At 34.8% G+C, this 15,765-nt stretch overlaps 3 protein-coding genes across 3 annotated transcripts; all 3 read left to right on the top strand.

Annotated features, from left to right (window-relative positions):
• Positions 1 to 6,644: 6,644 nt before the first annotated feature.
• Positions 6,645 to 8,095, top strand: LOC131606033 (uncharacterized). Its single transcript, XM_058878320.1, has 4 exons — positions 6,645 to 6,864; positions 6,957 to 7,213; positions 7,267 to 7,319; positions 7,507 to 8,095. The coding sequence occupies exons 1-4, from the start codon at positions 6,645 to 6,647 to the stop codon at positions 8,093 to 8,095; spliced, it is 1,119 nt and encodes a 372-aa protein (XP_058734303.1).
• A 364-nt stretch (positions 8,096 to 8,459) lies between these two features.
• LOC131606034 (uncharacterized) lies at positions 8,460 to 9,422 on the top strand. Its single transcript, XM_058878321.1, has 2 exons — positions 8,460 to 8,667; positions 8,710 to 9,422. The coding sequence occupies exons 1-2, from the start codon at positions 8,460 to 8,462 to the stop codon at positions 9,420 to 9,422; spliced, it is 921 nt and encodes a 306-aa protein (XP_058734304.1).
• A 2,826-nt stretch (positions 9,423 to 12,248) lies between these two features.
• On the top strand, positions 12,249 to 15,287 carry LOC131603990 (alpha-1,3-arabinosyltransferase XAT3-like). Its single transcript, XM_058876474.1, has 6 exons — positions 12,249 to 12,579; positions 12,728 to 12,808; positions 13,139 to 13,195; positions 13,286 to 13,351; positions 13,554 to 13,616; positions 13,705 to 15,287. Exons 1-6 carry the CDS (start codon positions 12,438 to 12,440, stop codon positions 14,874 to 14,876), a joined length of 1,581 nt encoding a protein of 526 aa, XP_058732457.1. The 5' UTR covers positions 12,249 to 12,437; the 3' UTR covers positions 14,877 to 15,287.
• The last annotated feature ends 478 nt before the right edge of the window (positions 15,288 to 15,765 follow it).

Here is a 15,765-nt window from a genome sequence, read left to right on the forward strand (position 1 = left end):
AACTTTGAGAAAAAGTGGAATGATATAAGATTGTTACCACTAAGAGGGTACAGCTTCCAGCCAAAATCCTTGCCTTTCACATGCATCCCTCTCTGAGTCTATGATAGTTCTACACCAGCGTAGTCGTTCCCCAGTTGTACTCATGGACATGTGCGGTGTCCGATAAGTACCTCAGGTAAACGACGTCTGTGTACGACGAGCTCTTGTCCATGAACAGCTGGGTTCCTAACAAGTATAGGAAGTAACATCTCAGCACCCGCTCTCTGTGTATCTCCACCTCTACCGGGTCACCAGCAGCTTCATGTGCCACAAGAAGCTCGGCATCATATCTCTACTACAAGAAGGAAAACTGCATGTGCGCCACGCAAGTCCTCTCCACCTCCTGAAGCGCGTCATCAGGATCAGCCCTGAGCTCCTCAATCAGAATCTCCATCGCTTTCTCCTTCGTCAGCGTACCGTGACCAAGGAGGGTACCATTGATAGGTAAATGCAAGAGGCATGCTACGTTGTCAAGAGTGATAGTAATCTCACCGTGAGGAAGATGAAATGACGAAGTCTCTAGATGCCACCTCTTTACAAATGCAACTGACATCCCATTATGTATCGTCTAGAACCCGACCTGACATAGGTCCCTCAACATAGAAGATGCGAGGACATCCTGCAACTATGGCTCGTCAGGCTGCACTAGAGCGGCAATCTTCCGGCCATGGTTATAGAACTTCTGGGGATCCCTATCTTAAGATTTTCCAAAAAAACACTATTAATAATAAGCAAAATTAGAAACAATTAATCAGAAACTGGAGAAAAAAAGTAATAAGTAATAACAAAAGAAAATTTACCTCCCCGTCCCAGATATGCCTAGCTAAATGATCTGCATACTCTGTCAACAGGGATGCATCTACAGGACCTCCCAGGTACCAGACAAGCTCCGGAACCTCATCATCATCGTGCAGCTCAGGAGGTGGCATCGAAGATCCTGTATCGACCTTCATTGGCACAGGCACAAGAGTAGAAGAAATTCCCCGGAGACGTTTGCGGGTGGAGGGCGTTTGTGAGGAACCCTCACCATCATCCTGAGGTCTCCGTGATGAAATAGTAGTTTTGGAAGACTTCTCAACTGGAACATATGGAGAAGGCCCCTCTGCTGGAACAGGTGTAGTAAGTACATCTGTAGGAACGACAGCTCCATTTGTAACCTGTGACACTACCTGCATCTACCCACGTCGCACTGAGGCATTTGTGCAGTCCCCCCAGATATAATGCGGTTTGGATGGTCGACCATAATATTTGTGTTGTATTACAAATAAAATTGAGTGAGATAAAATTTAGTTATAACTAGAAAAGGAAAAAAAACAAATTAACCTTCGTAGATACACATACGGAAATCTTCCGTAGATGCATCTACGGAAGTACCTACTTTTCAAAATATTAGGTTTCTTCCATAGGTGCATCTACGGAATGACCTAACGTTTCATTTCTTCTGTAGATGCATCTACGGAAGGTTCTGAAACCTCTAAAACACAACAATGGCGTCTGTCAGTGTTCTAGAGGGTTAAAAACCTTATTTCGATGGTTTGATCGTCCGTTTTACACATCCAAAAATACCTACATTGTCTGTAAACTATGTTTCTAAAACTATCAAATCATTTCTACATCTAAAAATTCAATTCTAACTCTATTACAGGAAAACTCGAAAATAACTCGAAAACTTATCGATTAAGTTGAGTTTTGAAGATGTTGGAATGTGTTGATTGTTGATGTTGATGTCCAAAGTCGAACTCGAGAGAAAACAACGAATTTTGGTGGAAGTCTAATTTTTTATGTTGAGATAGATTGAGAGTTTGAAACGAAAAGTGAAGAATGAGGGAGGAGAAGAGTCTAGCGCGAATGTAACATCAAATGCTTCTGTAGATGCATCTCAGGAAGTCTTTCGTAGATGCATCTCAGGAAGTCTTGTTATATATACGGTCATAATCAATTTGTCTATTAATGCTAGTATGGAGATTTTAATTCTGTTTGTACCCTTAATGCTAGTAAAGTAGTGTGTAACGCTTTCAATAATTTTATTTTTCAAATGGAGTTGGTTTATCTACCGCTATTAGGAATGAAGTTTATTTGGTTTTAGTCTAATGGCATAGTTGTTAGTAGGTTAGATAGGAACTTTTTGTCCGATAATTGGTAGAATTTATGGGGTGTGGTTTTCCAGTGGTCCTTGCTTAGAGATGTCTCTCATCACCCTTAAGTATTCCAATCAATAATTGGAGCATAAATCGTTTAGATTCAAAGATCATGGGCTAGCTCATGGTGACTTTGCAGACTTAGTTCACTCTTGTTGGAATAACTTCATATTTTATGGTTGGAAAGCTTTTGTCATAAAAGAGAAACTCGAAAATCTTAAAGGATGGTGAAATTTTGGATTAAAATATCTTCAGGAATCTTGACTCCCAAATTGACTCCTTGAGAGATGAGGTGAGTTCTCTAGATTCTAGAGTTGATATAGGTGCCTTGTCTAGTGATTAGATTGGGGGCATATTGAGGTTATTAGGGATCTGTGGTCCTTACCGGGAATTAGAGACTCTCAATAGTTCCAAAGGTCTAAAGCCAAGTGGCTTAAAGAGAGTGATGAAAATTATGGTTTCTTTCATGCTTGTGTGAAGAGTATGACTAGGAGGAATGTAATTCCTACTCATAAGGTGAGTGATATTTGGGTTGAGGGGGTTGTTTGCATTATTGTTATACTAAACAACTGTTGTTGTATGTCTTTTAATAAAATTAAAAAAAATGCAGCAGTAGAACAATAACAATAACAAGAACAACAAGAATAACAACAACAACAACAACAAGAAGAAGAAGAAGAAGAAGAAGAAGAACAACAACAACAACAACAACAATAATAAGAACAATAAAAAATAACAATAATAACAACAAGAACAACATCAACTAACATTGCTAACTTGAATCCATAATTTCCTTGACTCATTCAAGTTGAAGAAGAGAAGATGGAGTTCTGAAATTTGTTAATAAAAGAAAAGATGTTTACGAGTTTTGTTTATGGAAGAAATGATATTTTCGACTTTGGTTTAGTGGAGAAATAGAGTTTCGTAAATGAAAGATGACGTTTAGAGGTAGAAGATGAAGTTAGTCTAAGTTAGAAGTTCGTCTAAGTTTTAGGTCTCACGCGAATCATTAATAGTAGTGTCTTGAGTGTTGATAATCACTAAATGGACAACCAAGATTTGTTTAAGGACGGTGATAAAAATCAATAAGCGCGCTACATACAACAACGTTTGTATTAAATAATCGTTGTACGTCTTTTAATAAAATATAAAAAAATGCAGCAGTAGAACAACAACAACAACAGCAAGATCTCATGACAATGCGCTACATACAACAACGGTTATATTAAACAACCATTGTTGTATGTCTTTTGATAAAATATAAAAATTGCAGAAGTAGAAAAACAACAAGAGCAAGATTCAAACTCATGACCATGCACCAGTTTTTACCACCGTTGAAATTTCTAACCGTGGTAAAAAGTGGGCTTAAAATAAAAACAAAAGCAAAGTGTCTAATTGAATAGATTCTACCACGGTGGATCATTTGACTGTGATAAAAATAAAATTTGATGGCGTTACAAAAGGTACTTTTTATAGTAGTGTAAGATCCTCTAGAAGCTAGTTAATTTCTTATCTAATCAGTTTAAGAAATCTCTAGAAGATCTCCTTCGGTTGGATGGGATTAGCTTTTGATCCCTGTTCGCGGAGGCGAGTGCTTTTATTCCATATTATTTATTGCTTTCTAAGAATGACAGGGCATTGGCCTCTTGTGATGGGAATAAAGGGCTGGGACTTGATTGTTTTAACTATTCTTTTTTAAGAGGTTCTAGCTTCTCATTAGAGAGGATGTGGTGGTGATTTTTAAGTAGTTTTACGAGTTCGCCTCCCTTCATAGATGCTATCCTAGTTCGCGACTTTTATCCTTAAGGTGCCTGCCTCCAAGAGAGCCTCTACAGCATCTATTTAAGCCATTACCTATGTGATTGTACTAGTTCCATCATCACTTTCCAATATAAGTAGAGTACGTAAGGCACTACTTCAGGTGGTCTTTGATCTAGATTGAAGCAAGCAACCTTATTTAAACAAGACGAATTTCCAAGTAAAATTGATAGTATATATGAGGAATGGAAAGGTCAACTTGCAATATGACTTTAGATATTTCATTAACTCCGCCCTCTTTTGAAATTTCATTTGGTCATACAATTGCAAAATGGACAATGGCCTTCAAAGTTCTCTTTTGCAATATTTGTACAAGGCCAATTAATGATTGTCATTAAGTCCATTTATATACCGAATATTCAAATTATGTAATAACTATCCTTTTTTGAAGAAAATTGGAATCATAGAAGTTTTTCACATGGAATTTGCTTTTGTCATGTTTGTTAGTCAGTAATTTGTGATGCTTTCAATTCAAGAATTGAATTTCCAAATTATGTAGCTGTGTTTATATATATAATTTTTAATTAATAAAATATTATTATAATTAGTATTAAATATTAGGTCTAATTAGTAATTTGTGATAAATTTGGGGTCTAATTTGTAATTTGTGATCAATATTTGGGTTTAATTTATAATTACGATAAATATTGTGATCTAGTTAAAAATATATGTTAGGATATAAATACAAAAATTTGTTTCTTTATCTATTACTTGAAGAATAGATCACCTATAATCAATCATAACCATTGAATTTATTTATTATTAAATCAATGGTAATTTTTTGTAGTTCACCATGATGAATAAATAAGTTAAGTTCACCATCTTATCCTTTACCTCCCTTTGATCCTAAATTCTTATTTCTCCCTTTTACTCTAAAACTCTGAAATTGTCACATTGTACTAACCATGAGAGATACATATTTATAACAATTAAAATCCAACAAACAAAGCCAAAATACAACCAAAAATTATTAGAATAAAATATTATAAATATCTTATAATATATTTTATATTAATTTAGACTATTTTTAAATTTATATGTATCCAACATTCTAACATTAAATAATGGATCTGCAAACCGAACCGGTCAAACCCGAAATTCGTGAACCGCCAAATCGGACTTCTTGTTGCTTTTCGACTTCCTGATATTTGGAAATCTTGAAACATATTTTCTTTCTCTTCATCACTCAAAGGTTTTAAGGCATACTTCAGCAGCAATGATGATCGAAACTAACTATTAATACTATAATCGAATTGAAAATCAATCGATAAGTATTATGTCGTAGTATGAGAGTTTAGCAGTGAATTTTTATCTTCATTCATTCAATCATTGAGCTCCTCAGATGCATTAGTACAAGTTTATGTACAAGTTTTTACAGTTACACAAGAGAGGCATGAGTAAATGGTTACTCTGTTAAGATCTAATAAACTCGTCCAGTCATCTAACGGTAAACAATAGAACTCAACTAACTTTGTTAAAGAACGAAGAATTCGGCTGAAGACATCTCAGATTCGTGCTTGGTAAAGGAAAATGGAAGATTCACGGAGAGTTTCTCTGAGGAGGTGGCGGTGAAGTTGTGGTCGAAGACGACGGCATATGGTATTGTTGGAGGAGAAAGCAGTGGGGTTTATGTCGATGCGATCAAAGAGTTGGAAATTAGATATGGTATTTCCCTTTCTCAGTAGGTTGTTCCTTCATCTGTTTCCTTATGAATGTTATTTCATATAACTTAAGGGGGTGTGGCTGTCTCTTGAAGCAGAAGAGGTTTAGCCAATTAATCAAGAAAAGATGTTCAATTTTTGCCTTATTCAAGAAACTAAGATACAGAATCTTGACGACAAGTGGGTGTTCGAGCTTTGGGGAGGTACTGATGTGGAGTGGTGTTCCAAGTACTCGATTTGCAGGTCTGGTGGTATGATCACTATGTGGTGTAAAGGTATGTTTGTTCTGAATTTTAGCTTTGTGGGGGAAGGATTTTTGGGTCTGAATGTTCTGTGGAAGGGATTAAATGATTATATTGTGAATGTTTATGCGGCTTGTTGCTTTCAAAAGAAGAGAAGGTTTTGGAAGGAATTGGTGGAGTTTAAGGAGAGGTTGCCGGAGAGTGTGCGGTGTGTGGGAGGGGACTTCAATGCTATTAAATCGGAGGACGAGAGACGGGGTTGTTCCAGGTTTGTTAATTTCAAGGATATGGAGGAATTTAGGGGTTTCATTGATAAGTTGAAGGTTTTGAATGCGGTGGCAGTGGGAAGAGAATTTTCTTGGTTCAGACTCGATGGAGCGGCTAGAAGTTGTTTGGATCGGTTCTTAATTTCGGAAGCTTTGTTGGATTTATGAAAAATTGATAGTCAGCTTATTAGGAATAGGGAGCACTCTGATCATTGCCCTATTTAGTTTAAGGGGAACAGTCATAATTGGAGTCCAAAGCCATTCAAATTTTTCGCTTGTTGGACTAAACATACTGAGTTCTTACCCTTTGCTGAAACGACATGGCTTGCGGTTCTGAATAGTAGGAAGACTATTTATACTTTGAAGGAAAAGTTGAAGGTTCTTAGAAATAAACTACGCTCTTAGAATGTGGAGGTTTTTGGGTTCTTAAATTTGCAAGAGGAATAGGCTTTTAAATATCTTAATGCTTTGGATTTTGTTATGGTTGGTGATGATCTGGTGGACATTGAAGCTTTGGCCGTCAATCATTCTTTGGTTTCGAATAGAGTTTGGGAGGTGGTTCATTCTAAGGAGAGCATTCTTTGCCAAAAAGCGAGATCTATTTGGCTTAAGGAAGGAGATTCCAATACTCGTTTCTTTCACAAGGTTGTGAAACATAGCAATAGGAGGAATTCGGTTGTAGGTTTGAATGGGATTACGGGTTGGTTGTAGGATGTGGCGTTGGTTAAGGAAGAGATTTGTAGTCATTTTGAAAGAAGATTTTCCGAAATTCTTTCTCAAGGCTGGTGTTAGAAGAGGTGGATTTAGCAAAGTTGTCTTTGGAGGATTCCATGGGTTTGGAGGTGCCTTTCTTGGAAGAGGAAGTGAGGGATGTGATTTGGAATTCTGACGGGGATAAAAGTCCGGGTCTTGATGGCTTTAATATGGGATTTTATAAGATTTGTTGGCCATTTTTGAAGAAAGATATCTTGAACTTTGTTAATGAGTTTTTCGAGTGTGCTATTCTTCCTAAAGCGGTTACGGCTTCTTTTCTTTCTCTAATTCCGAAGGTAGAGAATCCTAATAATTTGGATGATTTTAGACCAATTTGTCTTATTGGTAGCATGTATCGTATTTTGGCAAAGTTGTTAGCGTAAAGAATGAAGAAGGTGATAGGTAAGTTAGTCTCGAATTGTCAATCGACCTTTGTTGCGGGAAGGAATATGCTAAATGGTGTGTTGATTGTGAATGAGATCTTGAATTTGGTAAAGAGAGAAAAAAAGAGTTGTATGATGGTGAAAGTTGATTTCGAGAAGGCGTGCGATTGTGTTTCTTGGGACTATTTGAGATTTTTATTGAGAAGGATGGGTTTTGGTGAAAGATGGAGGAGATGGATGGAAGCGTTGGTTTTTAATAGCTCTATGTTGATTCTTGTCAATGAGAGTCCGACTAAAGACTTTGTTGTTTCTCGTGGTCTTCATCAAGGGGATCCGCTTTCTCTGTTTCTTTTTCTTTTAGTGGCGAAAGGCTTGACGGTGTTGATGAATAGAGCTTCGAGTTTGGGTGATTATGTTGGGTTTAAAGTTGGTCATGATGTGCATTTTGAGATCCTTCAATTCCCACATGATACGCTCTTGATTGGCGATGGGTCGTGGAATAACATGTGGAGCGCTAAGGCTATTCTAAGGGGATTTGAGTTGGTTTCCGGTCTTAGAGTTAATTTGTCTAAAATCCGATTTGTGGGGCTTAAATTGGAGCCGTGTTTTATTCAAGCGGCTTCAACCTTCCTTAATTGTATGGTGGGATCTTATTCCTTCTCTTTCCTGGGGATTCCGGTTGGGTTCAATCATAGGAGGAGGGAAGTGTGGAGGCCGGTGGTGTCGAAGTTGCGGAAAATGTTGGAATCTTTGAGATTTAGACACTTATCGATTGTGGGAGGGTGGTGCTTTTAAATTCGGTATCGTCTAGTATTCTAATCTTTATGTTTTCTTTCTTTAAGGCTCCAAAATTGGTTATTAAAGAGATTATCAAGATTCAAAGGTGTTTTCTTTGGGGAGGTACGGAGGATAAGAAAAAGGTTAATTGGATTGGGTAGGATAAGGTTTGTCTTCCTAAGAAGGAGTGCGGTTTAGGAGTCAAACATTGTGGGATGTTTAATGATGTGATGCTTAGTAAGTGGAGGTGGAGGATCTTGAGTGAAAAAAATTATTTATGGACTAACTTTCTTTCTTGCAAGTACGGTGACATAAGGAGAGTTATGCTTTCTAATATCGTGACTCATAAAAGAAACAAGGTGTCTCTTTGGTGGAAAGAATTATGTTTGGTTGGGTCGGGGGGAGTGGTCCGCTGGAAAATTGGTTTCCTTCAGCTATCATTTGCAAACTTGAGAATGGTGATCTTATTGATTTTCGGTTAGACAGGTGGTTGGTGGGAGGGGTTCCACTTTGTGAGCGGTTTCCTTCTCTTTTCCGTTTTGCTAAGTCCTCTGGTTCAAAGGTGAATGACAACGGGTTTTGGATCTCCGGTGTTTGGGAGTAGCGCATTAATTTTTGCGATAACTTTGTAGAAGAAGTCGAAGATGAGCATGTGGAGGATCTTATTCGGGAATTAGGTGGGACTACGCCTATGGTTAGGTTGGACGATTTGTTCATTTGGTGGAAAAATTCTTCAGGGTATCCGGTGAAGGTTGCTTATGACATGTTATTGGAAGGGCGAGTTCGGGGTCTAAGGTTGGGAGGCTCTCTTGTGAAGGCGTTGGACCATTTTTGGAAGACCAAAATTCCTAGTAAGGTTTTAGTTTTTGGTTGGAGGCTTTTGCTTGATAAACTTCCAACGAAGGTTAATTTCTCAAAGAGGGAGATTTTGTCAACTCCGATTGAAATTGTGTGTCCTTTTTGTGGGTTGGAGGAGGAAGATTCAGATCATTTATTTGCTTCTTGCTCGGTCACCTTCCTTTGGTGGACTAAGTTTTGTGATTGGCTTGGATTTGATACCGCCTTATTACCGGTTAATATCTTTAATCGTCTTTTTCTTTTGGAGTCGTTTTGCAAGTCCAAGTTTATGGTTGATACTAGTTGGCTCTTTGGAATGGCTTTTTGTTGGGGTGTTTGGAATTGTAGGAATGGTATTGTTTTTAATGGTGTTATTTTGAGGGATTTTGACACGGTAGGAATGATTAAGTTTGTTGCTTGGGAATGGTTTCTCTTCTTTTATAAGGTGCGAGAATCCATTCTTTATGTCGCTTGGTGCGTTAGTCCGAATTTGTGTATTAGGATCTAGTAGTTGGGTGTTTTGTGAGAGATGTCTTTGACTCTCTTTTTTGTATTTGTTGGTTAGCACCCCTTGTGCTTTTTTTTAATGCCATCTTTGATTATAAAAAAAATAATAATAAAACTAACTTTGTTAGTTGTTGAACTATTGAAAGGTTTTGTAACAACTTCTGTAACATTAGTTAACCAGTCTATTTGAAATAATTATGACAAGTGCTCTTGCATTCTTGATGAGATCTATTGGAAAGCTAAGATTTGTAGTAATATCCGAGTTTTTGTGTGGAGACTCCTTTTGAATAGGCTTTCATTTCGTTTAGAGGTTAAGAATTGCTGAGTTGTTAATGGCCCTCAAAATTTTGTCCTTTTTGTTTACATCATGAAATAAATGTTGCTCATCTTATTTTATTCTATCTGATTAGATTCAGAGAGTTCCTTGTTTCTCCATCAATTTTATATTAATTTTTAAGTTTTGATATTTTGTTTTTAGAAAGAATCAATAAAAAATTTAAAATGTTATTTTGGTTTTCAATTGTTTGAAGTTTGTCGTTAATTAGGAATGTTATTCTTTTTAAAGAAAATTTTTACTTATTGAATCGGATCTAGTTTATTTAGTTAAACTTCGAACTTAAAATTGGTTTGAGATTAGATGTAATGATTCTTTTCATTCTATTTTGTTAGATTGGTTTGAGAACATGTTATTGTGTATTAGCTGTAGGTTAATGTTTGTCTGATCAATTTTTGCCTTTTTGAATTGAGTGTCCCTTTTAGTCTCTTCAATATAATTCTTTTGTTTAAAAAATAAAAAATAAAGGTGCACCATTTGTGCTATAAACAATAGTATGTAAATAAAATTCTATCTTACATTGTGTTTAAGAAGGTTGAAGAAAAGAACTAGCTTTTTTTTATAAATAAAAAACAATATTTTGTTTTTATTTTATTTTTTATATTTCTAACATTTTGTCAACTTTAATTTTTTAGTGTGGGTCACAAAAGCCAACAGCAACCAAATGGCATCCAATAGATCATAGAGCTTTATTTAACACGTGATATTTTTTAGTTAGAGTCGGTTGATATTTTTCTTTTTTCCATGAAGAAGACTTGTTTAGTTTTCTATTATCTAATATTCTAATTAGTTAGGTTCTTCTGTAAAATAAAATTTTAAAAAATGGTTGAGGTTTCATATGAAATTCTTAACATTTTTAGTCATATTCCTAGTTTAAAAAACTGACTTTTAGAAGCTTAGAATATAGTTCCTTTTACGGAATGAATAGCATTAATAAAAATTGGTTAAATTTCAATTAAAAAAATTATCATTGAGTTATAGATTAGAATGATGTTTTTTAAGTGTTAAGTTATGCATCAGTCTCGTTAAATCAGCTAAGTTGATAATTTTGTAGAGAGATTAGATGTAAGGGTGCGAATTTGGCTTGCAACATCTCACTTGTTCATCTTTAAAGAGTGAATTTTCGATCTAAGTCAAAATTCAAAAAATCATGATCATTTAAAGTCATCGTATAAATAGGTTAGAAGATACATTTGCTCACCGTGTGCACTAGGACATACAATCTATTGATATTTTTAATCTGAAATTCTATTGATATCAAAATATAAATTAATTAATTTATATTTGAATTTGTGATTAGTTGGTGCATATATAAAGTGGAACATGCATAGCACACAGTGACACAAGGCACACGTTGGGCACGCATTATATATCCTAATCCCACAATTTGTTACCTAATACTCCCTCTGTCCCAAAATAAGTGTCACATTTACTTTTTAGATTCATTGAATATTTAATGTATCTGGTCTCTATACAGACTAGATACATTAAATATTCAATGAACCTAAAAAGTAAATGTGACACTTATTTTGGGACGGAGGGAGTACTTGACTTACGACAATACACAAAAGTTTAAGGTCAAGGATTTGTTGAGTAAATCAATCAATCCTTAGATTATTTTGAATTTGTACGTGCGTGCATGTGTGTCAGAAAGAGAGAAAGAGATTTAGTTCATTATTACTAAGAGGGTACCAAAATGTCTCAACCTAAAGGGTAAAGGGGACATACATAAGGTTGTTTGCATTTCAAGAAATCCATAAACAGTGCTTACTTTTGGAACTACCTTGTTTTTGTGTCTAGAATCAAACATTTAATGATTTTGTGATAATATATTTGCACACGTATTCCATAAGCAGAAATCACACATATAATACAAAGCCATTCCAATATGTCAATTACTCTAATTCCTCATCATGCACCCCACTAAAAATTAGAAACTAAATTATTCTTCTTGTTAAAATGTCTCACTCTTTGTTACCAAACGACTTAGACTAGTAGCATCCTGCCGACAATTCCTTTGCTTTTAATTATAAGTTTTTTTTATAAAGAAATCTTATATTTTATAGCATATATTATAATTCATTAAAAGGTTAAAAGTTTGATTGTTGATTTGTCCTTGGTTTTTTGTTCAGCAAGTTAACTAAATAAGTTGCTATATTCATGCAAAGGCTGGTTGATGTAACAAGCTAGTGAGATTTTTCACTGTGTCACCAAATACCAAGTAGGGTAATAGAATTGCAATAATTGATTGATATATCAACATTTTAAACAAACTTTAGTTGGTTAAAATATAACACTTTTCAAATCTAGCTGTTGGTTCTTGCTTCATATATGAAAAAACTACAATTAACTAACAAGAAATGTACTAATTAATCATTGAAAAAGTTTCCATATATGTCTCAACAGTCAACTACAGAGTCATTTTCATTCCCTATTTTATTAGTTTTGGAGAATCCTTATGATTCAAGAGCTAACAACTACGTGAGGAGCAGCATTTTATAGACAAATAAGTGCACCTTCCTCCATTTGTCACAAATATAAAAGTATGTCTCAAAATCTTAGCTTGGCCTATAGAGATTTTATATATGGTCATTCATTAATCAGCTTTTGATCAGAATGGCTTTCATTAGTGAGATGGCATTCTGATATAGAGTAGTTGGTTGTTTGGTTAATGAAATAAAAATGATTTACAATACAATATTTGCCAAAAGCTTTAGTCGTTATGAGCAGAAAAAGTTGGGATATGGAGCATTTGTTGGCTTCTTGCTCATAGTTCTGAGCCTTTGCACAGTGTTTAAGCCTTACTTGGTTCCTACACATGATTGTGAGTACTTAAAATTTTCCTATGTGTGAGTAGTACAAGCATGCATGTTGTTTTTCATTTAAATAGTTATTTCGCATGACGTGCAGAAAAATCCAATTTCATTTGTGAAATGAGTTTAAGTAAATCTTTACTTCTTTTCTTTTCATAGTGAACCTGAAGCTCTCTATTGGTGCTGACACCAAAATGTTGATGGTCAATGACACTGGTGGCTCTCTAAAAATAGCCAAAGGTAAGAAAAACATATATATAACTCCATTTTGGATGTACAACTCAATTAAGCACTTGTAACATAAACGTTTATCAATTTATGGAAAAAAGTTGAGAATAGCTTGAAAACATGTCATAATAAGTTATTTTCATAAAAAATTTCACAAACAGTATCACAACTGCTTATTTTAATAGATAAGCTTAAATAAACTGATCCTAAGAGATTTATATTCTGAATTTCAATAAGATTAACACAGTAGAGCTTTTTGTGGTAAGAATAATATATAGTTTTTGAGCCAAATGATTTTGACAATATATGATTATGTGATGATTCTTTGGTCTACTGTTGAAGACATTGTAACAGAAATACTTGTTGAAAGCACTAGCAATTCTCAACGTATGATTGAAGGTAAGATTTTCTGAATCTCAGTAAGGTTAAAAGAATTTATTTAAGGTAAACCATTAAATTAACCATGTATGTAAATATCTCATTCTTCAGATGAAAGACTTGTACCAAAGAACCCTGTTAATAATGCGAAAAGAATCTCTCCAGAAATAGCTAAAGGTAAATAACAAATTCATATTAGTAAGAGCAAGTTCAGATCAGATATACTTGTGGTTTAAGTAAATGAACACCTCAACCTACTTAATTTCCATCAAAAAAGTTAAAATCAGCAGAGCAGGCTACTTACTACACTAGGAGGAGTATAAACCATAAGGAGACAGTGAAGGCTAATGACTTTGACAGAAACTTTTTTGTTTTGCAGTTGAAGATAATGCAACAAGGACTCTCATCAATGAAACCAGCATCTCTCCAACAAAAGCTGAAGGTAAAATTATTTTTAAAGTGAATGACATTCTCAAAGATCTTTTATATGCAAGGCTTGATCATTCTTTATTTTTCAATTGAAAAATTAGAAACAAGAAAAGTAGAACAAGAGCAACAACCACAATGTGTTTCAGAAGCAAGAACAGAATATTGCCAAGCGCGAGGAGATATCCGAGTGCATGGAAATTCCTCTTCTGTTTATGTTGTGCCACAGAAAACAAACAGCTTGGCTGAAAACATGTCATGGATTATAAGGCCTTATGCTCGGAAGACTGATGCATTTGCAATGAGTAGTGTAAGAAAATGGTCGATTAAAGCTAGCAACCAAGTCCCACAGTGCACAAAAAATCACAGTATTCCAGCAGTAATATTCTCTACTGCAGGATACACTGGAAACCACTTCCATGAATTCAGTGACATTATCATTCCACTGTTTTTGACTTGTAAACAATTTAATGGACAAGTACAGCTTATCATAACTGATAAGATACCATGGTGGATTCCCAAACACCAAGCATTTCTTAAAAAGCTGTCCAAGTATGAGATTATGGACATTGATAAAGATGATGAAGTGCATTGCTTCCCTAAGGTGATTGTTGGGCTTAAAAGGTATCATAAAGAGCTAAGCATTGACCCCCAAAAGTATTCCTATTCTATCAAAGACTTCAGAGATTTTTTGAGAGACTCGTATTCACTAAAGAGAGTTAATGCAATCAAAATCAGAGATATTGACAATCAAATTAAGAAGCCTAAGCTCCTGATTCTTTCAAGAAAAAGATCAAGAGCCTTCACTAATATAAATCAAATAGCAAAAATGGCTAAAGGGTTGGGTTTCAAAGTAATTGTTATGGAAGCAGGGCAGAACATGTGGAGTATTGCAAATGTTGTGAACTCTTGTGATGTACTAATGGGTGTTCATGGTGCTGGTCTTACTAACATACTTTTCCTTCCTGAAAATGCAATTTTCATTCAAGTTGTGCCGTATGGTGGGACGCAAGTGGATTGGCTTGCCACAAATGATTTCGCAAAGCCCTCAGAGGATATGAATATAAAGTACTTGGAATATAAAATAAAGTTGGAAGAAAGCACTCTTATACAACAATATCCGTTAGACCATATGATTATAAAGGATCCCTCATCAATAGTAAAACAGGGATGGGAAGCCTTTAGGTCAGTGTATTTTGACAAACAAAATGTAAAGCTTGATGTTAATAGATTTAGACCAACATTACAGAGAGCCCTCGAGCTATTGCACCAATAAGGTATGGCTTTTGATCTAGTTAGTTGGATTCTTTAGGTTGTCATGGTTAGTAATCAGATGAGGTCTCCATAATTTATTTGTTTCTATCCATGTTTTTTCTAGAGTAGTTTACAGAGTATTTGCATTTGGATTAGTGGAGTTTTAGGCATGGCTTTGGGATATCTTGCAAATAACAAACAGTTTAAGACACTGTTGTGCTTGATTCTACGTGCCCAAAATTAATAAACCTATGAATGCTAAGGATCTACGCTTTGAAGCATAGGTACTTCTAAAATGATGTGGATACTCGTACCAGATAAGTACCCAGTACAAGCACACGTACCGTACTCGTGGTACTTCATTTTTTCTCATTATTTTGTTTCGAGTGAAATTTGTAATTTTCTCGTATATTTATATAATATTGTTTATGTATTTTGGTTTCTTTATTGGTAAAACTTAGAACAACTTAGTACTCTATGTTACATTATACAAACAAAAAAAATATCGTTTTTTATTGATGTGTTCATACCTTGAATTTTTTTAAATGTGGTACCCCGTACAGATACCACCGGGACCAGTACTCTACCCGGTACCGTAGATATGCATCATAGGATCTACATTATTAGAGCTTCAGGTATTTTAATGAATAGCAATATCAATGTATATTCAATATATACTAATGTAACATTATTAGACTCAAATGAAAAGTATCTGCCATTTTATAAACCAGAAAAATAAAATTATTATTTTATCATTAAAAATAGTTCCATAATTAATAAAAATAATAATCAAAGGTATAGGATACAACTGTTTAAAAATTATTTAAAAATATTTTAAATTTTAATTAGGAACCATATTAAATATATTTTGCAGGTATGAAGTGATACAAAAACTGTAGTATCAAAATCAT

The sequence above is a fragment of the Vicia villosa genome, linkage group LG5, assembly GCF_029867415.1.
Source record: "Vicia villosa cultivar HV-30 ecotype Madison, WI linkage group LG5, Vvil1.0, whole genome shotgun sequence".
Classification (NCBI taxonomy): domain Eukaryota; kingdom Viridiplantae; phylum Streptophyta; class Magnoliopsida; order Fabales; family Fabaceae; genus Vicia; species Vicia villosa.